Source organism: Nanorana parkeri, unplaced genomic scaffold (genome assembly GCF_000935625.1).
Source record: "Nanorana parkeri isolate BGI_ZX_2015 unplaced genomic scaffold, ASM93562v1 scaffold597, whole genome shotgun sequence".
NCBI lineage: Eukaryota > Metazoa > Chordata > Amphibia > Anura > Dicroglossidae > Nanorana > Nanorana parkeri.
This window is the reverse complement of record NW_017306865.1, coordinates 653,574-680,762: the sequence shown is the minus strand read 5'-3', so window position 1 is coordinate 680,762 and position 27,189 is coordinate 653,574. Positions and strand designations below refer to the sequence as shown.

The 27,189-nt window shown below is 42.9% G+C and overlaps 1 protein-coding gene across 1 annotated transcript in view; it reads left to right on the top strand.

The window, feature by feature from the left end:
* The window catches only part of NOD1 (nucleotide binding oligomerization domain containing 1), a 43,427-nt gene extending 17,035 nt beyond the window's left edge, over nt 1-26,392 (top strand). Inside the window, exons 4-11 of the mRNA XM_018562745.1 lie at nt 2,211-2,294; nt 5,509-5,592; nt 12,069-12,152; nt 13,353-13,436; nt 15,895-15,978; nt 17,444-17,527; nt 20,523-20,606; nt 26,320-26,392. Of these exons, the coding sequence (XP_018418247.1) occupies nt 2,211-2,294; nt 5,509-5,592; nt 12,069-12,152; nt 13,353-13,436; nt 15,895-15,978; nt 17,444-17,527; nt 20,523-20,606; nt 26,320-26,392 (661 nt within the window). The remainder of the gene's footprint in view (nt 1-2,210; nt 2,295-5,508; nt 5,593-12,068; nt 12,153-13,352; nt 13,437-15,894; nt 15,979-17,443; nt 17,528-20,522; nt 20,607-26,319) is intronic.
* Nucleotides 26,393-27,189: the final 797 nt, after the last annotated feature.

The following is a 27,189-nucleotide window of genomic DNA, read 5'->3' as shown; positions in this document are numbered from 1 at the left end:
GGCAGTAAGTGCTGCAAAAGGGGCCCAAACCAAGTACTGAGTACATATGCATGCTTGTACTTTTCAGAGGTCCGATATTGTTCTATGTACAATCCTTGTTTTATTGATTGCATGTAATAATGTACTTTTTTGAGGTTGTGGATTGGGGTTCTTGGGGTTTTCATGAGCTGTAAGCCATAATCATCACAATTATGACAAATCACGGCTTGAATTATCTTGCTTTGCATGTAATGAGTCTATCTCATATATTAGTTTCACCTTTTAAGTTGCATTAGAGAAATAAATGAACTTTGCACGATATTCTAATTATTCAAGTTTCACCTGTATATGATGATTGGAATTCTATCATCTGCAGGGTCAAGTACAAATGATTTTGTAGAATAAGTAAAGTTACGCCATATATGGTATACTGTACAGTTGCAATCAAAATTATTCAATCTCAATTGCAAATCAGGTTTATTGGCAATATTTACAGACTTTCAGCTTTTTGCAATGAACAAATCTAACAAAAGCAATTGAAATATGTTAAGACAACCAATGTTTCGATTGGTTTCCACAAATGTAACTGCAAATTCCCCTTTTAATGACTTCTGCAGTCTCAAAATTATTCAACCTCTTCATGGCAAGCATCTTTAGTACTTAGTAGAGCATCCTTTTGCTGGTATGAGCTGCTGCAAACGGGAGGCATAGCCAAACACTAGCTTCTGGCAGCATTGCTGAGTAATCTTAGCCCATTCCTCATAATCAGTGGCCACTCCTGATATTCACTGATATTCTTTGGTTTGCGTGCTGCAACCGCCTTCTTCAAATCCCCCCAGAAATTTTCTATGGGAATCAAGTCAGGTGACTGTGATGGCCACTGTAGAATTTTCCAGGACTTCTAATGCAACCAAGACTTGGTGGAATTTGAGGTATGCTTGGGATCGTTGCCCTGTTGGAAGGTCCAATGACTTCAGCTTTCTCACAGACGGCATGACGTTTTCTCCGAGAATTTCCTGATACTTCAATGAGTCCATCTTACGTTCCACATGCTGCAGGTTTATAGTGCCAGAGGATGCAGAGCAGCCCCAGAGCATCACCGAGCCACAACCATGCTTAACTGTAGGTGTTCTTTTCAGCGTATGCTTTATTATTCTTCCTCCAGAAATGCAGCTGATCCATAGGGCTGAAAAGTTCCAGATTTGTTTAATTGCTCCACAGAACAGAATTACAAAACTTGTGTGTGGTGTATTTCTTGGAGCTCTAGCATGAAAACCTTCTGCATTTAGTACGCGCCTTACTGTGCCAACTGAAACTTCAGCGTCTGTTGCCACTTCCGTGCCCGACTGCCCGAATGGTCAGTCCGCCCCTGGCTGCCACCAAGTCTTGCTGCAGGTCTTTTGCAGTCACTGGAGGGTTTTTCTCAACCTGCCTTCTCAGAAATCTGGTTGCAGCCGTTGATAGCTTCCTTTTCTGCCCAGTCAAGGTAGTGTAACCACTGTTCCTTTAACTTTGAACTTGCGAACTAAGGCTTCCAACTGTGTCTCTAGGAACATTCAGTGCCTTCCCTATCTTTTTGTATCCTGTTCCTTGTTTGTGAAGGGCAATGATTTCTTATCTTAACTTTTTTGGCCATTCTTTTGACTTATTTCTGACATGCAGTCAAACTTGACACTTAACAAACCCCTAGCCAGTTCAGGTATTTGATGTGTTCTAGCTCAAGCACATCTGGTGCACCTAATGAAGCCCTTGATTAGTTGCATTAGGTGTGCTTAGGACAGCACCTGTTTTGCTGATGTGTGCTCTTGTGAGGGATTCTGTTCAGGGTGTTGAATCATTTTGAGCTTGCAGAAGTCATTAAAAGTTGCATTTTCAGTTAAATTTGGGGAAACAACTTGAAACGTGTTGTATTGGCAACCTATTTCAATTGCTTTTGTTTGATTTGTTCATTGCAAGTCTGTACATTTTGCCAATAAACCTGATTTGCAATGGGGGTTGAATCATTTTATTAAAACTGTATTTTTAATTATACTATTTTGCCGTTGCCCATGGTAACCAATCAGCTTCTCTCCAGTTTGTTCAGTTAAGCTTTGAAAATGAAAAATAAAAACTGATTGGTTGCCATACACAGCCGCTCCAGAGTTTGTCTGCTCCAGATTTGATCAATTCCCCTCGATGAGTTTTGAAGAACATGCACCTTTTTATTAACTCTCTTTTTGTTTCTGTCACAGGCTTAGCGTCAATCAGATTGGTGATGAGGGTGTAAAAGTATTAGCTGAAGAACTAACCAAGCATAAGATCATTCGATTTCTTGGGTAAGTGGAATCATGGTATTATTAATATTGATTTATCATGCCAAGATGCTGTGCAATTATTAAGCATTTGGGAAAGTGACATTGAAAGATCAATCACAGCCCAGGATTTCATCATACTTGCACAACTTTAGTTCATGATTTAATGCTTGCAAACACTTTGAGAATGCAGGTAATGCAATACAGTATTCATGTTTCCATTATCTATATCTAGTCTTATTTGGCACATTTTGCAAAGTGTTAGTGAAACTAGCAAAGATTTTGCACTAAACTGACAAAACAACATTACATTTATGGTGTTTGCATCTAAGGTGCTGGTTTTCAACTAGACACTCCACTGGGTAGAACTCCAGCCTCACCTCTTTGTCCCCTCTGCTCCTGCCTCTTGTGCTAAGTGGAAAACTGCTGTTCTATAATGTTCTCCCCCTTATTTCTCCACTGTGCATCTGAGTTTTCATAGAATGGCATTGCAGAAGGTACACTTCCTGTCAGTGTGACTCATCAAAGCTTCCTAAAACCTCTGCTTTTAACGCATACTGTTAGACAGGGTAATTTGTTTTGTTGCAGGCTAGCTGACAGGTGTGCTGGGGACTTTTTGTGTTTTGTCCTTTCAGTAATAGTCGCAATCTCCCTAGTTGCTGCTGCTGTCATCTTCGTATGGTCTTCCTGGTTTAGCATATTCAGTAATCTTGATTGGCTGGACTGGGGTGACATAACTTCCTTTCATGTGCATGGGAGCTAATTCGTCCCGACACCATGCCAATAATGGACACCTGTGCAGCCCAAAGAACATTCAGAAGAAACATTGCTGACAGACAGTGTTGCAGTGGAGAAATACATAGTCTTTTTTGCAGTAAAAGCCTACCTTCCAGCAAATGTTTTTGTTTCAAGACTAGTCCAACTATAGTACAATAGAAAATGTGACATAAGTGAGGAAAGAAATCTGCAGTATGCTGCACACTGAAGCTTCTGCTTTAAAGTGTTTGTATACCCAAACAATACGCTTCTCTCTTTTGCATCTTTTGGCCTACTAAATATACCATTGAAAGTGTTTTTTTAGACCGGTAAGTCCAGAACATACCTGTTGATTTTTGCCAGATACCTTGCAAGCTGATAACCTCCTGTGCTCTCTGCCTGTCCACAAGGAGAGGTTATGGAGATGAGAAGTGAGCGCATAAGGAGAGGTCCCTGTTCTTTGTAATCCATCTAACATGAAGTAAGCAGGGCTGACATGTGTCTTGGAATTTAGAGCTGAAAATGCACTGTGTTGTCATGCCAAAGAGGAAGTTGGGAGCGTAGTATATTTCTGTCACATAAACGGCTATTGTTCTGTACTTGTAGCATAACTAAAGGAATAAGACATGGAGCAAAGTGCATGTTTTGCAGAGATTTATGACATTTTATTTTTTTGTCAGTCTTGACATATTCTTAAAAATCCATGAGAACTGGGTTCCTAAAGGAGTTGTGACATATAACAGTAGCATATGGACAGAAATCAATGTAAGCACTTCTGCTTTGTATTGACTATAGGATTTGTGGTTTCTATATTAAAATCTGCACTTTACCTGAGGAAGTGGTGTGGTCACCACATATTGTATTGTATATTTGAATATTATAGTTTTTACAAATAATTATTCAGGCGTCTGCCAGGTTTAATTTTCTACTAATGGACATTGTGGTGTCTCTGCAATCACGCTTGATCTATATACTACAGTCTCCTGTGGCATTGGGGCACTTTGGCTTTTCATTGCATTGAGTACGACCAGTTCCAGATGTGAAGGCCTGCGTGGGCACAGATATACTCCTTATATGCTTTTTATCACTTTGCCTGATTTAATGATAATGCTACTATTCACAATGAGTAGAAGCTTACATTGTATTTTTTATATAAACTTTTGGCATCACCATACTCCCTTTTCCACCTAGTTTGAGGTGTATGATCTCTTGTAGACTTCTATAACTATCTTCCACTTTTAGGTTCTATTTCCTGTGGAATAAACAGAAGGTTAACCAATTATGCCAAGCAGGTGCTAATGTTAATCCATTTCATATGTAGGTGGAAACACAGTCATTAACTATAACAGAAACAGCTGTGTAGGAGGCTTAAAACTGGGTGAGGAATAGCCAAACTCTGCTACTAAGGTGAGGTTGTGGAAGACAGTTTCATATCACAGGTCACACCATGGCAAGGCTGAGCACAGCAACAAGACACAAGATAGTTGTACTGAATCAGCAAGGTCTCTCCCAGGCAGAGTTTTTAAAGCACACTGCGGTTTCAAGTGTGCTGTTCAAGCTCTTTTGAAGAAGCACAAATAAAGAGGACCGTAGACGAACTGGTCGGCCAAGGAAACTTAATGCAGCAGATGAAATACACATCATGCTTACTTCCCTTCAACAATGTAATATGTCCAGAAGTGCCATCAGCACCGAACTGGCAGAAACCAGTGGGACCCATTTACACCCATATACTGTGTGGAGAAGTCTGGCCAGAAGTGGTCTTCATGGAAGAATTGTGACCAAAAAGCCATACCTCAGACGTGGACGGCTAAGTGACTCAACTATGCATGAAAACATAGGAACTGGGTGCAGAAAAATGGCAGCAGGTGCTCTGGACTGATGAGTCAAAATTTTAAGTATTTGGCTGTAGCAGGAGGCAGTTTGTTCGCCGAAGGGCTGATGAATGGTACAGTAATGAGTGTCTGCAGATACTTATCCATCATGCCATACCATCAAGGAGGCATGTGATTGGCCCCAAATTTATTCTCAAGCAGGACAACAACCCCAAACATACAGCCAATGTCATTAACAACTATCTTTAGTGTAACAATGAATAAGGAGACGTGAAAGTGATGGTTTGGTCCCCACAGAACCCTGATCTCAACATCATTTTGAGGATTTGAGGCAGCCTACATTCGCACAAGATCTGTGGTTAGTTCTCCAAGATGTTTGGAACAACCTACCTGCCAAGTTCCTTCAAAAACTGTGTGCAAGTGTACCTAGAAGAATTGATGCTCTTTTGAAGGCAAAGGGTGGTCACACCAAATATTGATTTGGATTTCTCTGTTCATTTACTTTCTATTTTGTTAATTGATAAAAATAAACTATTAACACTTTTATTTCTGAAAGCATTCTTACTTTACAGCACTTTTTCACACCTGCCTAAACCTTTTGCACAGTACTGTACATGCTGAGTAACTTTCTTTTTTTTCTCTTGTAGTTTGTACAAAAATCTCATCACTGATTTTGGAGCTCGGCATGTAGCACGAATCATAGAGGAATGTCCCAGTCTTAGATATGTCAAGTGAGTACACAATAAATTTTAAAAATCTCTTGTGTATTAGAGAAGTGTCTCAGCCCTGAATATTTTCCATGTTATAATTTACAGTGTTTGTGCCTTTTTGTTTTCTCCCTCTTGTGCATTCCTGGAAAATAGTCAATTTATAATCAGGTGCTTTTATGAGGAAATGACAGTGATATGCTTTTAGGGATATTCTTATGAGGTAAGCTGCAAATCTTGCCTTTTGAGTAGCAGTTCTGTGTTTAAGAGGTCCTTACTAATACTGTTATTCTGCGTTCTTTAAAAATGTCCAAACCTTTCCTGTACACAGCCAGTGTTATATGGTAACTGGGATCACTCCTGAAAAATTGTGGCCTTTGCATGCCTGATTCTGCATCCTGCTGTTAACACCATGGCCATGTGTTAGACCATATCTCTATGGTCTAAATCTATGGATAGAGACCCTGGGTCCATCTTGTCAGACCCTGCCTTTTTCAAACAGCTATAACTTTTTCCTGTAGCTCTGCGCTATTGTGTTGATGAACTGGCCGATACCCTCTAATAAATCCCCAGAATGAGTCTCCTTTCTGTTCACATGCAATAGATCCTATGGTTTAAATGCTGGCCCACAGTTTCCATGCAAAAACCACCTGGGGTGCAAACTCTTTGCTTGGTAATGCCTTTTCAGGGAAACCTTAAATACGTACATCAAAGAAGTCATGGGGTGGAAGAGTACATTCTTACCAGAAGAAGTTCAAACCCCCAGTAATAAAATCTTCTGCTCTCTCCTTTAAGAAAAGTTTATTTTGTTAATCTCAAGGTTCCGAGCCCAAGCTGGGTACACAGTTCCATCATAAGTCCTGGTTCTCCAAGCCCGCAAAATACAGGAAACAAGCCATCTTCTCAATGAGGAGTGCCCTGTGACGGACCGCCTGGTACCCCGACTGGGTACCTCCGTCAGAAATCAGCTTCCTCTCAGCTGGAACCTGAATTCCAGTGTCTTCAGCCCAAACCTGCCTAATTATTGGACAGAACCAATATATTAGGACAGAACGCTAACCTCCTCAATCATCAGACAACACCAATGTTGAAGTGGAAACCAAGAACTGCTTTATTGAAAACCGGCTCAGTATATATACAGTTCTGGAAGTCTAAAAACATAACTTAATCAAACATGAACAGCATGCAAACAGACATCCCCTCCCCGATGCGTTAATGAATGAATAGGGAGAACAGGGGACACATGTGATGGGATTAACTCCTGAGTGTATCATAGGGTGATCTACTCATCTAGACCAGGAGTCAGCTACTCCTAGCATCCGCTATCTTAATCCCATCAACACAATAGAACAAAGGGACAAATAAACTATAACACATTCATTTTGGGAGTCTCAGTGCAGAGTTAACCCTTTTTGTGTTCCTTGATTAACACCCTGCACCTTTAAAGGGCAATAGGAAAGATGCAGCATATAAACTCCACACACAAATCAGGGTTAATAGTTCCTTGCAACCCCAAGAGGTCTGAGGGGGGTCTCCATAGTTCTAGGTCCATAGTCAGTAGGAAGGAGACTAGCCCCCAGGCTCCTCCAACAGCCCCAGTGACGGTTCAGTCCGTCACATTTCTCCCCTCCCAACAGTAGACTAACCAGGTACTAGACCCCAACTGGTCTGGACCTGTGTTAGTCGGACAAGACAAATTCACATGTCCGGCATCTGATTTCCTGTAAACAAACTGCCGCTGGGGGGTGTTGAGGGCCCCTACATTTCCCTGCACCTTGGCCTGCCGCTGGGGAGTGAGGCTAGCTGCCTCCCCTCCCTGGAGCAAAGACTGCCACTGGGAATAAGTATCCGCTGCTGGGGAGAGAGGTCGGCTGCCTCCTCTCCCTGGAACTCCATCTGCCGCTTGGGAGAGAGGTCAGCTACCTCCTCTCCCTGGAACTCACAAGGCTGCTGGGGAGAGAGGTCGGCTACCTCTTCTCCCTGGAACTCACAATACTGCTGGGGAGAGAGGTCGGCTACCTCTTCTCCCTGGAACTCCATCTGCCGCTGGGGAGAGAGATCAGCTACCTCTTCTTCCTTTAACTCACAATGCTGCTGGGGAGAGAGGCCATCTGCCTCCTCTCCCTGGAACTTCGTGGGTGTACCAGTTTGATGTGCAGAGGCTCGTGGCACTCTGCCCTGATGCCAGCGCCTCACCTGGGGACTCATCAAGCTGTACAATCTCCACAGAAAAGTCAATTAAATCCACACTCTCTGGGCTGGTGGTTTCCACTGGGTCTGAGATATTCTGCTGGGCGTGTCTCAGCAGCTCCTTGTATTCCTTTCCCAGTAGCCATTCTTGTTTCACCACATACTCCAAATCAGCTCTGGAACCCCCTCCAAACCAAGCAAGTCTTCCCGGTATGCAAAAAGGTCCTCCAGGGTAGAGTCCCCATCATCCCCAAACTAAACCAAATCCACCAGGGTGTCCCACAACAGTCCAGGGTCATCAACGTTGTAGTCCTCTGGATATTCAGCTGTAAATCCTGGCTGAGTTTGTTCTGCATACCAATGCAGGGCCCGATACCATTCATCCAGCTTTACCTCCCGCTGAATCAACTTGTGCAAATCAGCCACCCAATGCTCCTGAGGCTGCTCTCCCAGGATAGCCATTCACAGGCCCATCTGATCCCAGACCCTTTGTTGTGGAAATGGATGAAACCGGCCCCGGTGTGTCTCAGTAATATTCCATAGAGCTGTCCGTGCCGCCTGCCTGAGGGTGAAGTAGTCTTCCGTAGACAGACCCTTTTCTCCCTTTGGACAGATGATCCGCAACCATTTGGAGTACTCCACTGCCAGGGTGATGGCTGCTTGAGTCAGTTCTCCTCAGCCGGCTGAGAAATGGATCCCGTTGGTGGTTTGGACTGCTCCTTAGGGAGGAAGCAGATCACACCGCTTGCCACCAATTGTGACGGACCGCATGGTACCCCGACTGGGTACCTCCGTCAGAAATCAGCTTCTTCTCCGCTGGAACCTGAATTCCAGTGTCCTCAGCCCAAACCTGTCTAATTATTGCACAGAACCAATATATTAGGCCAGAACACTAACCTCCTCAATCATCAGACAACACCAATGTTGAAGTGGAAACCAAGAACTGCTTTATTGAAAACCGGCTCAGTATATATACAGTTCTGGAAGTCTAAAAGCATAACGTAATCAAACATGAACAGCATGCAAACAGACATCCCCTCCCCGATGCCTTAATGAATGAATAGGGAGAACAGGGGACACATGTGAAGGGATTAGCTCCTGAGTGTATCGTAGGGTGATCTACTCATCTAGACCAGGAGTCAGCTACTCCTAGAATCAGCTATCTTAATCCCATCATGAACACAATAGAACAAAGGGACAAATAAACTATAACACATTCATTTTGGGAGTCTCAGTGCAGAGTTAATCCTTTTTGTGTTCCTTGATTTACGCCCTGCACCTTTAATGGGCAATAGGAAAGATGCAGCATATAAACTCCACACAAAAATCAGGGTTAATAATTCCTTGTGTTATGGAAATTCGCTTGGTTAGAGTATGTCAAACACAAAGAATTTCCCCCGTGCTTAAAAGCACAGTTGTATTACGCTCTTTTGTGCAAGGACTGGAAGTACCTCTGTAGAGTCATGTAGAGTTAGGACACATGAGCTAGGTGTTGCTTGCTTGCTGCTTCCATTCTAAAAACCAGCACAGGTATTTGTTTATTTTTTTAGCGTATTACTTTTGCACGATATTCTAATTATTCGAGTTTCACCTGTATGTCCTCAAAGCAAGTTGTATACACGCCAAACCAATAAATCCGCGCACCGCGCAGGGGCCCTAGCTGGCGTCCATACATTTGCCAAGAAGACACTGCTCCGCCACGCATAAGATATCTACTCCAATGGTTTACTCTTAGTGGGGATTTAAACCGGGTCACGCTCCAATTGGGCGTGACGCAGCAAACCCTGACACGGAGAGACATAATGACAAAATATTACAACACACTAAAAACACATCCTAATAAAATTTCCACAACACTTGTAACCCTAAGAGGTCTGAGGGGGGTCTCCATAGTTCTAGGTCCATAGTCAGTAGGAAGGAGGCTTGCCCCCAGGCTCCTCCAACAGCCAAAAAAATTGAAGGGGTTCTATTCCAACCTTTTCACTGCCACCAGAGCAAAGGGGAGGATTCACCCGATTCTCGACGGGTTCCTGTGTGTCCATAGTTCCATATGGAATCTACCTGATCAGTCATCGCCTGCCTTCACCCAGGTGATTTACAAGCCTTGGTGGTCATCAAGAATGCATATCTGCACATCCCCATATTTCCTGTTCACAAGCCTTACTTGTGTTTTGTTGTGTACATGCAACACCACTAGTTTGTTGCCCTTTCATTGGGCCTCTCCACTGCATCTCGGGTTTTTACCAAGGTGCTGTACCCTGTTTTGGCTCTGCTTACATTTCCAGGGATTTCTTGAGTGGAGTACTTGGATGATTTTCTCCTCCGAAAGATGTCAGCACGAGTCTCATTGTGCAAAATGAACAATATAAACCCTGCAGACCTTCAGATGGTTCCAGTGTTGACTTCTGTAAATACAGGACCCATCTCAGCCAATCTCTGCACTCCCATGCTCGGTTGAAAAGTCACCCAACTATTCATATGCTCCATTTTACAGCAGGTTGTTGCAGCTCAACATTCTTGCTGCTTGGGACAAACAGATTCCGTCTCTGGACCTCCCCATTTGCCTTTCCAGCAAGACAAAGCTTGTCCTGGCATGGTGTATCTCCAACCGGTTCTGAAATCAGGGGAAATCCTTTCTCCCAATGTCTGGAAGGTGAAATACCGAGACTGACAGGCTGGCATCTGTCGTGATGTCCTATGAAACCTTTTTTAGTTTAAGGGACCTGGTCAACAGACTAATCTCAACTCCTGATAAATATTGCAAGGGCAATTTGGTTGTCCCTTCAACGCTGGACCCCTCAGTTACGGTTGATGGCTTAATAAACAGGCACCATCTCAAAGAGAAGCAAACTGCCGGACGTGGACCTCCGGGCATCCAGCTTCAACAACAAACTGGACAAGTTTGAACCCAGGACCAAGGATCCCCAGGCCTGTGCAGTGGATGCCTTGGTTGGTGGGATAAGTTCCTCTAAAATTCTTGCCTTGCTTCCTTTGCAGGAAGAGGGCAAGACTGAGGGCATTCCAGTGTCCCGTATTGCTTCCAAATGTTCCAGGAGACTGGTATGCCGGAGTAGTCATCATTTCTGGATGGTCCAGTGTTCCACACTGCTTCTTGGTCGATGGCTTTTATGGCCTTGCTGTTGAAGCCCAGCTCCTGGAGGACAGAGGCCTTTCAGTCTCTATCATCCCCATGAGTCTGAAACCTTATTAGCTTGGTTCGAAGCAAGAAAGTTCCATCACAGAAATGACTGCATTAGATGCATCTTCTCTTTCCTCCAGTCTGGCCTAGACCAGCATTTAGCCTTGAGTACCATCAAGGATCAAATTTCTGCTTTAGCAATTCTTTTCCAGCGACACTTACCTCTCACTTCCTAGGGAAGGCCGTTCATATGCAAGTCTGACTCCCTCTTCATTCCTGTAGGTCCCCGTATGGGGCAGGCGGCTTCTAATATAACTATCGCTAAAAGGGTTTATCGAACCATCACTCAGGCCTTTGAACTGAAGGGTAAAATTATCCCATTTCCTGTTAAAGGCTCTCTCTACTAGAAGGATTAGTGCTTTTTGCACGTTAAAGCATCAGGTTTTAGTATCCCACATCTGCAAGGCTACAACCATATCCTCTGTACACACTTTTGCCAAGTTTTACCAGGTGGATGTTCAGGCCTCAGCAGATGCCAGCTTCTGGCCAAAGTCTTTCAGGCAGCCCTCTGAATTGTGGTCCCCTTCTGTTGTAGTTCCCTGCTGAGGTTTGCTTGTAAGCCTTTGTTTGCTGCGTAGTCTGCCCCTCTGCTGGTCTTCTTTTGGCAGTCCCATTGGTTCCAGAATTACCTCCATGTGTGTCCTGGATGTACACTCAAGAAACGGTAGTTTTTCCTTGTCTATAAAATCAATTTCTTGGAGTACATCACACGGCCCTCCCCTCTGTTTTTCTACTATTGTACTGCTTGCTACAGGCTGGGGGTGGAAAGGATTATAAAAGGCTGTTATGACAGTTTGATTTGTTAGTGTCCAATCACCTCAAGGTAGCTGCATAACCCGTTGGTTCTGGCATTAACTCCCTGTGTCCTGTGATGTACTTCAAGAAACAGACTTTACAGGTAAGACAAAACTCCTGTTTTAATTATGGGTTACTCTACATTACCAATTTTCAATGTGCTTTGCACCATCCTACAAAATGTAACTGTTCAGTTTTAATTCATTAGGGAACATACCATCACATTTGAAATCTAAAAACATGGTATTTTGTCAAGGGCATGATCCATTGTTACTTAATAGATACCCAAAATATATTTTGTTCGCTTTTTTTATAGGCTGGGGTGCAATCAGTTAACTGCTGTTGGAGGTGCATGTATTGGACAGGCCTTACAAAAGAACCCCAATATTTATGACATTGGGTAAGTAAACAGTTCTGAACATGACTTCAAAATGTCACCCATACATAAAATACATATAAGATGGATGTTGTTACATGTCTCCTGCTTTTAGTACAACCTAATTACGAAAATCTGTTTTGTTTGGAGTTCTGATTTAACTTGCTTGGACAGTATACATTTTCTGTTAAAGAGAAGTGGGTAGTACTTATGCAAGAAAGATAATGTTAGTTTGTCTAGGTCTGACTGTTCAGCTTGGAAGTCAGGAGGTCACCTAAAGTCTGGGAGTTGCTGCCCATTAATTTGATGACCTCCATATGCAAGTTTCCAAGTGTGCATATTGGTATTAAAGGGACACTGTCACCTTGCCCATTCAGGGATGAATGCCCACCATATCACTGCTTCCCCTAGTCTCCGACACCAGGTGAGACTTCAAATTGTAGTGCCAGGTACTCCAGAGGAAGGGGTCTGGAGTGAGCCCTTTTACACAGACACTGTCACCTTGTCCTCCATGGGCAAAGTGACCTTGTCTATTTAAACAACAGAGCTATGTATTGCAACTACAGGGCTCTGTTTTTGGTGCTGTGAGGTACACTTAGTAGATGGGAGACTGTGTATAAGGTCAGACAGTAGACAAGATTAAAGGAGAACTATGAGGTGAGTGCTTTTCCCTCACCTCATAGTTCTAGCCGACTTGTGACAATGAGACTGTCACAGGTCGGCTCAGTAGATCGGGAAGGGAGCGAACACATACCGGCGTTCGTTCACCTCTCTGGATTCCCCCCTCCCCGCTCCGATTGGCCATCGCTGACTGGCGGAACTGACGAGGGAGGGGGCGGGTATAGCTGGCTCTGCCTCTAGATAGGCAGAGCCAGCTGTCAGTCACACAGCTGGGCGGATCCCGGCACAATTGTCAGGATCCACTTCAGCTGCGGCGTCTCAGTATACCGCGAGCCTAGGGTGACGGGAGGATGCTAGTTTGTGTCCTCCCGTTACCCTAAGGAGAACTATGGGGAAAAGCCTTAACCCCATAGTTCTCCTTTAACTGTCTGTGTTCAGGTGACTGCTGATTCCTGACTCTCTCTAGCTGACCATTCAGAGTCAGAAATAAGGGGCCAAATAGAAATATTTAATCAACACAATTTTTTTTTTAGCACTAAAGTATTACTATGAAGAAACAGGTGCATATTTTTTACATTGACACTGAACTGTTGTCTTTTGCAGGATGTGGGGTAATCGTATTGGAGATGAAGGGGCAGTGGCCTTTGCAGAGGCTCTGAGGAATCATCCAAGTTTGAGCGATCTAAGGTTTATCTCCATCGTATTATGCTTTGTAATGTGGTTTTGACTAAGCCAGTTCTATTTTTCATTGTCCCTAGTGTATCTGAACACTTCTTTAGAGGGTCAGGCTGGTGGGCAGAGCCAGCTCCCGGGTTCCTATAGGCCTTGCATTTTCTTAACAGGGAAATTTACCTGCTATACACTTTATAAACTGTGTACTATATTGATATAGATTATTATGATACAGGCAATGGGGGAAATTGTTAAACTGTTTGGAGGGGGGGGTGTCTAGTATAGTACTGGTGGTAGGAATTATTATTGCAGTACTGGTGGTAGAGAATATTATTATGTCACTGATAATGCAGAATAATAATATGCTTCCAGTGATGTGGGATGATATTATTTTTCTAGTGGTGAGGAATACTTTATTATGGTATTGGTATTTGGGGATATTATAATGGCACTGAGGGTGGGGAATATTATAATAGCTCTGATGGAGGGGAATATTTTATGGTATTATTATTATTATGGTACTAGTAAGAAGTGGGGAATATAAATACTGTACTGGGGTGGGTACTAGTGTTGAAATTATGACAGCAATGTTGGTGGATCATATTATGGTGATAATAGGGGCGATGTTTTATGCTGATGAGGAATATTAACGTGTGCTCTGGTATGTCTGTACAGTGCCAAATACAGATAGAGGCAGTATGTAACTAACAGTTCCTATTGATGCTTTACCCAAATCTTGGCCACCTTCTGCATTTTCACCTAGAGGTTCCTCTGACTGTACTGTCCTTTTAAGGGCTCTTTAAATATTACAGATTGTTATTTTAGGATGCTTTTATTCTGTACATGTAGATTATACAGAAATGAGGACATCTGTTTAGAAACCTGCATTTTGTTGTTATAACCATTACCTTTCTTAACACAATTGTAGGCCATATTTTTACAAAGACAAAACCGCAAAATTATGTTTTGGGTAGGGAAGCACTGGTACCATTTATTTATTTATTAGTATGAGTACCGATACTTTTTCTCAAGTACTCGCTGATACCAATTACTGATACTTTTTTTTTTTTTTTATTTTCATGTGACAGTTTTTTTAAAACAATACAACCTTGTTTTATGCTGATGAGGAATATTAACGTGTGCTCTGGTATGTCTGTACAGTGCCAAATACAGATAGAGGCAGTATGTAACTAACAGTTCCTATTGATGCTTTACCCAAATCTTGGCCACCTTCTGCATTTTCACCTAGAGGTTCCTCTGACTGTACTGTCCTTTTAAGGGCTCTTTAAATATTACAGATTGTTATTTTAGGATGCTTTTATTCTGTACATGTAGATTATACAGAAATGAGGACATCTGTTTAGAAACCTGCATTTTGTTGTTATAACCATTACCTTTCTTAACACAATTGTAGGCCATATTTTTACAAAGACAAAACCGCAAAATTATGTTTTGGGTAGGGAAGCACTGTGACCATTTATTTATTTATTAGTATGAGTACCGATACTTTTTCTCAAGTACTCGCTGATACCAATTACTGATACTTTTTTTTTTTTTTAGTGTCATGTGACAGTTTTTCTAAAACAATACAGACTAATGATTTTAGGACAGTGGTAGAGTGCAAGAGCCTTGTCAATGCTGCGACCGCTGCAATCCTGGTAGTTCTGCCACTGACTCTAAGGTTTGAAGGGACTACAAATCTCAGCAATACATTATACAGCAATGCTAAACACCACATGCTATAGATTACTACCAATCCCAGCAATACCTTATAAATCAATGCAGAATACTACTACCAGCTATAGATTACTATAAATCTCAGCAATACATTATACAGCAATGCAGAATACTACCATCAGCTATAGAGGACTAGAAATCCAAGCAATACATTATAAAGCAATGCAGAACACCACCAGCTATATAAGACTACAAATCCCAGCACTACATTATAAAGCAATGCAGAATAATATGAAGCTACATACTCTGTTGCTCCGGGATGGTGGCCTGATGTTTCCCGGGTTCCAGGTGGGCTGTGTGGGGTCTCAGGTGGGCTGTGCAGGGTCTCACCAGGTGTCCCGATGGTCTCGTGGGTGGGTGCAGGTGATGTGATTCCAGGAAAGAGGAGGAGATGTGCGGTCGGTCAAGAATTCTCATAGAACAGCTCTATAAGGAAGGGAGGGAGGAGGAGATATGCCGGCCGCGTGGTTTACAGGCACCGCATAGTTTACAAGAAGGCTGCTGGGGTCCCCAGCAAGCATGGGACCTCAGGCAGCCGCTCCCATTTAAAAAATTTTAAGTGCCGGTATCGTCACTTAGTATCAGGGCATTTATTCTTGTGAAAATGCCCAGTATCTGCACAGATAGCAGTATCGGTGCATCCCTAGTTTTGAGCACTGCTGTAAGATCACAGTTCAACAGCTATACCTCTCTGTGTGTACTCTAACCCATAGCAAAATGTATTTCTTCCTCGCAGTTTGACCTTCAATGAAATTTCTGTTGCTGGAGGCATAAGCATTGCTAATGCTTTAAAGGAAAATAACTCCCTTAAAGTATTCTGGTAAATATTATATGATGTTTATTACTTTTCCTTAATTGAGTTGTGTTATCCATACATGGGGCAATCAACCTGAGAAATCATGGCAGTTTTAGATCTATTCTGATAACAAGACCATAAAGTAGAAAATCTAGCTGCTTATCTCAGGAGTCAGGCAGCCAAACTTTAAAGCTAACCTGTACTGCTGTTGGTGAACCTTAATTTTAAAAATGCCAGTTTCTTGGTTGTTAATTTGATTCAAAGGATGAAATAGTTAATTTGCTATCCTGGAACAGTTATGCGTATCATGTCACCTGACTTTCCCCAAATCTACTACGGTAGCTGTATGCTTATTCTTGGCCAGTGACTTAAGACTGGTATATACACGGTTCTACCCAAAAAATAGAACAGATTCCTCCATCAACATTTATGAGCATATACTTTGTATTCTGACAGCAGCCACTGTCCGAATACCTGAACGGAGCTAGTAGCTCATTGGCAGCTAGCAACTTTAGGCTGAGAATGTGAACGGGCTCCTTCGACCAGCCGACTAAGGGGTGCCAACAGCCACACCCACGCAGCAAATTTAGGCCGGTTCATCAAGAACCGGACAAAAGTTGAAGAGTGTATACCTGGCTTTAGACATTAAGAAGCCTGGATACAAGCATTGTATTTTCAGAAGGAGGTTGGCAATGGCAGCCTCCATATTTATCAAGCTTTTCAGACCCCAAGCCAAATTTTAGATCAGACAGAAGACAGTGTATCAGCTTTACCTAGTTGTAGTTAGTCACATTCAACTGGACTTGGTCTTTAATGTTGAAGACATTTTGCAGCTTATCCAAGCTGCTTCTTTAGCTCAAATGAGTGTCAGGAACATACCCCACCAATGATTTTCACTCTGATCCAGTCACCATGGAATGTGTCAAGGCAGATGTTGATGTTTAAGAACATGATGAAGTATGAAGGTTTGCTCCTGACACTCATAAGAGCTGAGGAAGCTGCTTGGATGAGTAGCGAAACATCTTCAACTTTACAGAACAAGTCCAGCTGAATGTGTCCAGCTGCTACTAGATATATTATGACTTGGATAAACGAGAACCCTTGCAGACATATGCAAGTAGTAGTACAAGTATCGTATATATCCCCCTACCCAAACCCTGATTAAGGAGAAAAAAAGCAGACCTACCAAAAGGAAAGAGAAAGCTGCCCGATAAATATATTCTCATTGCAGAGACCATGTGAAGGGTTGTAATTCAGACTTTCAGAAGTACCTATTGGTTTAGTCTTCAATTTCCCCTTCCTCGATGCACCTTCTTTCAGTCAGATTGATTGAGCAGCTTTCTGTCTGTCTGGGCAAAGCAGCTCATACAGACCTAACACAAGCACCTTTCTTCCTTGGACTGAATTTACTTTTGTTGCTGACTTATATAGAAGATCATATGTTCCCTATTTCAATTGTTGGTGGCATTTTACATATCCTCTTTCCTAGGATTATGCAGAACAAATTCACGGATGAGGTAGCTGAACATTTTGCTCAAATGCTACGAGTGAACAAGACACTTCGACATCTTTGGTGAGATATCAAACAACAGTACAGAGGGTGTTTACAATAAGAACTCTTAGACTGCACCAGCATGTATGTTAGCCAGAGAAATTATTTATCTAAAACCACCACAAATCCCCTTGCAAACAATCAGCTGCACCGCCTGTATGAAATCATATAATTTTATTGTATTAAACATAATGGAAATTGTATATCCACCCTATAAAGTCTTAAAAAAAACCTCCACAGTGATTATGAAGGAGCCCTCAAAATATTGAATACAAATAATACCTAATGTATGGACGAACATATTTTAAATGCATTTATAGGTACCACAATAACTGCTGTAATAGCAATATCATAGATTGCTCTACTATATTCCCGTTTTTAAATGTGTAACACCATACACATTTAAAACAATATCAAACCATAGTGTCCGCTCAAAATGACAAACCTGTTTGTGTTGGTGACTCCACTCCAGCTGACATTTCTTATGCTGGGCACACACCTTACAACCATCGCAAGACTTTTGTCTTGCGATGGTTGTAAGGTACTTAGAAAAATGTACAATCTGCCTATTTTGTACAGGCAGATCGTACTTGCGATGATCGCAAGCCGCGCCCCCCCTGAGGGGCGGGCTTCCGATGACCACAATGCCGAACGGGCAGTGTGCGCTTGCGCACACTGGCCCGTCCGGCTTTTATCGTACGAACATCCTACACACCCGCTCGGCGGGTTTTCGAACATGTTCGTAAGTTAGAAGTTGTGCGACCTTACAGTAGTAGAGGTCGCACGGCTTCCACACACCTTACGATAATCTTACGATCGCGGGATTTCCCGCGATTATCGTACGATTATCGTAAGGTGTGTGGGCACCCTTATGCAGTGGCATTGGACTCTTGTAATGGACCTCTACTAACTTATATTAACAGTGTCAGCCGCACTTCTCCCCAACTAAATGGTGTGAATAATCCTCTCAGGTGTCAATAAAGCGCACTTCTAGGCTTCCATGTATGTCACCAAGAATCGTGCAAAAAGTGACACATAAAACTGTAATGAACAAACTACATTAAAATGAATCAAAATCAATTGGAATGAATGAATGACATACACATGAAAAGTACAGATGTAGTGTGCACATAGGATATTAGCAGGAGGTAGTCTCTGTATTGGTAACCTAGACTTGGCCATTCCTGTGCTAATCCAATCCTGGACAGTCCTGGACATTTTGTTCATGTCACTTCTGAACTGTGTGTACATCATCAAACTCCACTCTACATGTTCTCTCACTGAGGAGTTGATCAGGTTTACCTCGGTGAACTACAGAACACCCCCCCCCCCCCATGTTATGGAGATGATGAACATTTCCACAGAGATGTAATGCCAGTAATCCTGCCAGGTAAACATTAGGAGGAAAAAGTCTGGAAAAAGAACCTAATGTGGCCACTTTAATTCTACACCGTAGACACAACAGGGAGTGAGAGAAAATCCTTCCAAAGGCAAAACCCCTCAAGTTGTCACTAGAACAAGTGACAAAATAAGAGGATTTCCTTTCTGTTCCTGTTCTTGTGACAACAATTTTGGAGACAGGGTATTTAAAAAAAACTATCAGGTGTTCTAACCCATTAAAACAAGTTTTTGCTTTTGATGGACTTTAACCTCATGGCTGCTGGAAAATCGCACTTTCTTTAGGTCACTTGGGCAGGGGGAGATTTACAGATTAGACCTGCCTATTACCTTGCTGGATCTGACACTTTTGTTTCTGCTGGCTAAGCACCTCCATTACAGCCCCATTCCCGTAAATGGAAAGCATCTAAACTGCGGGATCCCCAGGATAAGCAGAGAGATGAGGCAGGGGTGTCTGCTTCACTCATTATTTTGGGTTTTTATTTACGGTATTTCTTTGAGGCTTTCTGACAGCCAGCACAATCTATGGGCTATGAGAAGTCCCAGGCACACTTTGGAGGTGCTGGAGTCGGACATGTGATCTTCCTGCACTCTGTTAGCCCAGGTTACTATCTGGTGACCAGACTTAGCACAGATAAGGGTAGAGGAGGTTAATGATTATTGCCACACAGTCCTTTATTTATTAACCGGACCCTGTGCTTGCATTTTGTCTGCCCTTGCTGCTGCTGCCGCTGATCTCCAAAGAAAACTCTCTTCTCTCTCTTGTGAAGTCTCGACAACTCCCCTCAGATCAGAGCGTCTGGGTTATCGATTGACAACTGATTCTCCCTCTGACTAATGCTGGCCGCTGATCGGATGGGAGATGTTCTACTGCTACCCGATGACATTTGTGCTAGCTCACTGTGCATGGGGGGGATTTTCTTCTTCAGTGATGAATGAAAACCTCTCTACATCATCCTTCCCAGTCTTGTCTGCAACCATGCGATTTTTAAATGAATGGAGTTTCTGGAACAAAAACCACATTCACTGTTTAGAGTGTTATTCCCTTCCCTACTCTACTCAAAACTGGGGGGAAAAAAGTCCTCAGGTGTGTCCACCTATACATGCCTCAGTATAACCTCTCAGATGCCTCCATAGTCGGTAGTAGTGAGCATAATGAGTGCTATGACATCATGTTTGAAAATGATGGTATGATTGGGAGGACACGCTTTCTATCTCAAGTTATGGTCTTTGTTATTCTGGATTAGTGGATTTGATAAGCTGCAGCCTATAACTTTTGAAGCCATAATTCATTCTGCCATTTAACATTAAATTTCCTGGTTAGGTAGGTCTCTCAAACTGCAGGAAACACATAAACCAGATTTTGGTTCACTATTGTCAGTACAGTAAAAGAAGATAAATCTGATTGGTTGCCTGAAAATAATGGGAGATAATGTGCGATAACCCATCGTAAATAAGTAGATGTCCGTTTGCTGTAGACATGTAAGAGATGATTTCTGGTGCCATGATATATTGGTGTGTATTACTTTCTACATTGCCTCACCCAAATGCCTGATAGCCACTACATTTTGCTTAGCTTATTACGTTTGCTGATTTATTACTTTATTACTGTTTACAGGCTACAGAATAACAACATCACAAATCATGGAGCCAATTTGTTAGCCGAAGCTCTAGAAGATAACACTGTTCTGGAAGAGATTTGGTAAGGGTCAAAGTGTTGTGTGTATGCAGACAGAGACTCATATAGTAGATATGGATATTATCAATAGACCAGCAGCTATTTCCATGGTAACTGCCATCCTGCTGGGTGTAGCTAACCTCCCATGACTCAATGAAATTACTTGCACAAGAAGAATGACAGAAAGTTACTATTTATGTGATGAGGAAGAAGTGTAAACATGCTGTATATAAAATAATAAGCTATGAACTTCAATAGCTCACATTCTAGTCATGCTAGAGAAATTGCAAAGCTCACAATGTGATATCTTGACCTGTATTGCAGATGGCATTAGATGCCAACTCCACCGTAGCTGTTATTTCTGTTTTGGGTGCACTCCGATAGGTTAAATCTCCACCAAGTTTTTATAATCTATTTCAAGTTTAGTGGCATATTCTTTTATTTGTTTGCGTCCCCCACAAGGGAGGCCATAATAAAGGCACCGTTCACAAGTGGATTTTAAATTTCTGCATTAAGGAAAATGGATTGGGGGCAAGTTGCAACATGATTTGGCTTTTTAATGACCACAACAGTGAGGTGGAGCTGAAAATGATTGAAGAGGCACCCTCGCTGCAGTGTCCCTGAGAGGTAAAAGATAGTTTACCCAGTCTACCCAAATCTCAGGGGAAAATATAACATCCATGTAGTTTGCGGTGCTAATTACTGACCCACAATGCACCTAGACAATGCTGATATTAAAGCATTGTACACATAGCCTTCAGTTTGTGAAAGAACAGTGTGTGCAGCACGTTTTACAAAGATCTTTCAGCAAGCTTGAAGCAGCTTAAATCAAACTTTAAAATCAGTTCCAGCAGTTCACAGTTGCTCGTGAGCATTTTCAGACAATTGTAAAGTTTGTGTTTAGCTTTTCATTGGCTAAAACAAAAATGCTTAAGCCTGAAAAATGCACTAGTTACTAGGAGGAGTAAAAAGTTGTTAGGCGCAAAACTGCACATTATGCTCCTTTTTAGGCTCGCCCATTGAAGTCTATGGGGGCCAAAAACACGTGATTATGCCCAAAAACAGGCTTATGTACTTTTAGGCTCTGTGTCGACAGGCTTTAGACTTGTGTCGATGACATCAGATTGAGCTGCTTCTGAGATTATTCAGAATTCATTGACAGGTGCATTTGACCTGCAGTTGACCTGGCCTGCTTAAAACGAGTTTTGCCTACCCATAGACTTGTATGGGAAGGTTCAACTTTTTTAAAGCAAACAAATGTCCGTTGACACAGGCTCTAGGGTGGCCACAGACAGTACATGACATTCAGGTGCTTTCAAAGTATATGACAAGCCAAAATATTTTTATTTCCTTGTCTGTTGAGGACACAGGAAGCCTTAAACTTTTGGATTTTGCTCCTGCCTGCAGTAGGATTGGACACTGGAAAACAGAACAAAAAAACTGTACACCAGCCCAGAATAACACCTCCCACTACCAGCATGTCTTTCCAGACTTGGTTCTGGTTCAGTTAGCTATGGGACATTTTCCAGGTCCAGAGCCATAGACATTATCCTGTCCCTGAAGACTCACCTAGTGAGTAGGCTAGTCAGGCAGAGCACCAGGAGCTCTCATTTTCTATTGGTTACTGACAACCATTTTTTCCCATTTCCTGGCAGCTTTCTATGGAAGGAGTTGATACTGTGGCACTGATATAATCCGCTGGGTGGAGTGTCACATGCAGGTGCTCTGTGATCTTTTTCCCACCATACAGTGTCAAGAAAGCATCTCCCCACTGCTACTCCTGTTGCAAAGAGCCACATGGAACTTTGATCCTCAATCTGACTCTATTACCCCTCTACTGTGGCTTTAGTCACCACTGGCCAAATCTAAAAAAAAGACTGTTTCATCCCTTTCTGGTGCAGTGGGTACCACCCTAAAACTAGGGGATCAGCCTGTTGCTTCTACCAATTTCCTTTTGTAGCCCTGGGTCATATAGGGACCCTGAGGCAGCAAAGTCTTTCCCTCTATACCGTTTTCTAACTGCTGCTATACAAAGATTGGGCGTGTCCTGATAGGTTGTTTGCTCCCCTAAGCATTTGATGGCCGTGTATCCATTTGGTGTAGATTGTTGTCTGTCTCACCTTTGAATGTAGCCATATCTCCCCTTAACAAGGCAGCTCCTATTTTGGTGGAGGTCCACCTGCATTTAAAGACCCAACTGATATACAGTTGGAAGCTCTCTCAAGAACTCTGTTCTCTCTGGCAGGTCCCATATTGCATCTGATTCTGGTGGTGATTTTACTTTGTCAGGCCATGTCTAACTGGATAAAATCCCTTAAAAGTGATTTAAGCCACATTGCCATTGACCCTCTTCCCATTGTAAAGATAGCTGTGGCATTGAATTTTAGCTGTGCTGGCTTACTGGAAGTCTCTCACCTTGTTTTACGCATGCGTCTCCTGTCGGTGCTTATGCATAGGGCACTTTGACTAAAGTGCTGGACTGCAGAGCCATCTTGTAAAAAGCATTTGATCCCACCTGCTCTTCAAGAGGCAGTTGCTCTTCAAACCAGCCCTATATGTCCTCATCAAGGATAGTACTGTTGGTAAGAGCACAAATCTTCCCCACCAGAAAAGCCTAAGGAGCAGACTGAGAAGTTGTTTCCCTTGTTGAAGCATCCCTTTCATTTCTCCACTCCCTCACCTTCAGCATGGGGGCCCTTCGAGCTTGGCTTCCCATTCACCTGCAAAGTCTGGCACTCCAAGTCTGCCAATTCCTCAGACAAGCCATCAACGACATGAAGGTGTGCCCCCACTTTCCAGAGTTGGGAGGCATCTGTTTGGCCTTTGCAGAAGCTTAGGCATCTTGTGTTCCGAATGCTTAGGAGCAAGAGGTGGTGTCCCGGGGCTACAAACCTGAGTCGTTCCCTGCCCCCTCCTAGCTTCCTTCCTTCCTGTGTCTCCTCACAAACTGGCAGATCTCCATCCGGCTCTCTCAGGCCTTCTAAACTAAAGTGTCATAGCTCCGGTCCCAGTTGCGAAGAGGTTCCAGGGGTTTTTCTCCAGTCTTCTCACTATTGCAAAACCTAAGAGGAGCATTTGCCCCATCCTGGACCTCAAAGCCTTCAATGTCTTCATTCAGGTCCACAAATTCTGCATGTTCTTGACCAGATCTGTCATTGTTTCCCCTCATTAAGAAGACTTTATAACTTTTGTTGACATAAAAGATGCTTGCTTGCATGTGTCAGTTCCAGTGCACCAATGTTTTTTTGAGGTTTGCTGTTGGGGCTTTGCACTACCAGTTTGTAGCCCTGCCATTCAGCCTTTCTTCAGCACCTTGGGTGTTCACCAGGGTACTGGTTCCGTAATGGCCCTGTTGCATTCTCATGACATTCCCATTTTTAAGGCAACCTCCTTTTGAAAAATCACCTTTGTGCAGGGGTCTCTCATGTGATTTCCCCTTGTCTGTTTCCCTGCGACTCTGTGTGATCCTAATTTGGTTCACTTTGCGCTCCAGAAGCCGCGGTTTAAACCTGTTAGAAGACATTCTGCTCTCTACTCTCCTTGCAGAGGTAATAGCTACAAGGAAATAGCCTTGTGGTGAGAGTGTCTGAACTGGTGGCCTTATCTTGCAGAGAACCCTTTTTGGTTTTGCTTGGGGACAAGATGGCGTGGATGTCCTTTTTGCCCAAGGTAGTCTCTGCCTTTCACCTTAACCAGGACATTGATCTCTTGGCCCTTTTATCCTGCGAAGGTTCATGAACAGCAACATTCCCTGCATTGTCTAGATGTGGTTCAGGCGGTGTGAGTCTTTCAGCTCTGCTTCTTTCAAAACACTGAGTCACTGTTTCTCATTCCATACTGGCACAGGAAGGGTGTCTCAGCTTCTTGTTCCAACATGTATAGGTAGTTCAGACAGACCATCGTTTACACTTAGGCCCCATTCACACTGAGTGATTCACAAATTGCGCGTATGTCGCGCGATTTGCCGTTTGTCGTGCGATATCACGCGTTTGTCGTGCGATATCGCGCAAATGCTTGCATTGAGCAAGCTAGAATCGCTTCAAAATCCGCTCCAAAAAGGGTCCTGCTGTAGCGACGCACGACCCGCGACAGCGACGGACAGAGCCCCATTGCCATGCATTGGAGTGCGATATCGCGCGGTAAATAGCCGCGATATCGCGGGAATTACCGCACGATAAATCGCTCAGTGTGAATGGGGCCTTAGTGTTAAGGATCCATTTTCCCAATTGCCTGTTAAGACTCACTTCACTAGGTTTGTGAGCGCCTCTTGGGCTTTTCGGCATCAGGTAACTATTTTCCAGAATTGTACGGCTGCCAGCAGGTCTTGTTTGCCAGTTACTGATCCTCCTATAAGCAGCAGTAGAACCTGAAGGTTTAAGACTTTTTGTGTGTCCCTCAATGGACTGCAAGCAAAGGATTTTACTATGTGTACAAGAATACTATTTTTTTTCCATGTGAAGAATATAGACATGTAGCTTTGATGGCAAAAAAAGGCAGTTCCTGCTTCTACTCCATACAGAACTGAAAAAAATGGCTTGCAACGCAATTTAAAGGGAGTTCCAACTTTGCAATGCTTTCCTTTCAAACTGTATTAATGTACCACTTGTAATATGTGTTTAAAAAGATCTTGTCAGATCCCTAAATTGAAAACAACAATGCCCAGCAATAGAATGGGTAGCAGCCTGTGTCTCCCACCTTGTCTCCGTCCAGCGCTGCAGCCTCCGTCAGTCTCTTAGGCATCTGATACCCCTGAAAGTCTATAATGCCGATGTCCTCCTTTGTGGACTGTGGCTCTAACTATCTGAACCCTACATTACTGCTCTGTCCTGTAGTGACATAGGGTTCAGAGCCTGGAATCCTATCATGTGCCGTGCAACACAGGTATCCAATACCCCAAGAAGTGCTCAGTGCTGAAGAGACTGATGGGGTGCAGCTCTGGAACTGAGGGAAGGTAGGAGACACAAGCTGCTGGAGATGTGAGTATACTTCCTCTTCTACTGCAGATGAGTCATTTATATTTTATAAGGGACCTAACAGGGTCTCTTTAAGCCCATATCTTACAAAGTGTTACAGGGTCTCTTTATGAAATGAAGCTATTATGTGGATTACACACCAAAGACCATTTAGAATTGCTACAATATGTGCGTCCTTGGATGCATCCCTGGGTGTAGGTCTGTATCTGGCTTTGTCACGTCTTCTCCCCAGCACTATTGAAATACATACCATTGAAAAATATCTGGTACATGGGAGATTAGGGTAACTCTTAGATGTATGTATTTTTGGCTGTTAGCTTTAAACCCTCTTGGGATGCAGGAGGGGGTAGGCCTTAAAAAGGTTATAATAAAAAGCCTTTCTGGGCTCAAGTTCTCTGTCCACCACTGGTAGAGGAGAAACGAGCCAGAAAAAGGGGCCTCTAGGAAGATTGCTGATAACATGAAGGCCTCGATCCTGCAGAAGATTGCTGATAACATGAAGGCCTCGATCCTGCAGAAGATTGCTGATAACATGAAGGCCCTGATCCTGCAGAAGATCAAGTGTTTTCTTTCAACTTTTAAGTTCAAGGAGGCTTAGGTCAATCTATAAGTAGAGCAGCGAGTCATTTATATCCAGTCAGCTATAAAGAGTTATACTTTTGTCATTTGGAATGAACTGTGTGATATGTTTTTATGTGACATATTGAATTTCTAGAAAGAATTGTAAATCCGGCCTGTTTTATGCTTTGTTCTTTTTTTTTCAGTTTACAAGGCAACCCATTGACCCTTGGTGAAAATGAACCTTTTGAAAGAAACTTGAGAATACGCATTATATGATCAGCGCTCCGGAAGATTTTTAGCACATCATCTTAAAGAGGGTGCAAAGGAAAGTTGGGCCGCTGAGCCCGGGACTGTTACATTTAGCTTTTTTTGTCATCAGCCTAAAGGGGTATTTCAGACACAGGCTTCGAGGGAAATAGCTGGCAGCCTGTGCAAAACCAACTGTGATTTATCAACTAGGTGGCAGTATTATTTTTTTTTGCAGCAGGTTCCCTTTAAGCTGCATGCATACATCAGATGGACAGGCACAATGTGACCACCAACACATCTGTGCATATTTGGAACAATGACTGTGCTTGTTCACACCTCTGAAGGAGAGTCATAGCACTAAACAGGCATCGCTGACGCTGCCTTACCATATCTCAAGGAACAATAGTAGTAACCTGATTGGATGGTAAAATCCAACCAATTCTATATATTCATCCCTAAGTAGGCAAGTGTATATCTGGGGAGGTCTGGGCTGTATACAGACATATAACTATTCCCTGGAGGATGAGGAAGAGATTATTAGATTACTTTTAGATTGTAAGCCCTCAGGGGCAGGGCACTCCTTACCATCTTGTCTTGAATTGTATTGTGACTGTAATGTCTTCCTTATATTGTAAAGTTCTGCGCAAACTGTTGGCGCTATATAAATCCTGTATAATAATAATAATACTATTATTATATTTCCATCTAAAGAAAATTCCCTTCTGACCACTAGAGTTAGAAGTCAACAAAATGACTTCAAGGCCCATACTAAAACTGGCAACACTCAAATCGAATTTTGGCTGTTTCCTGGCGAATCAGCCCAA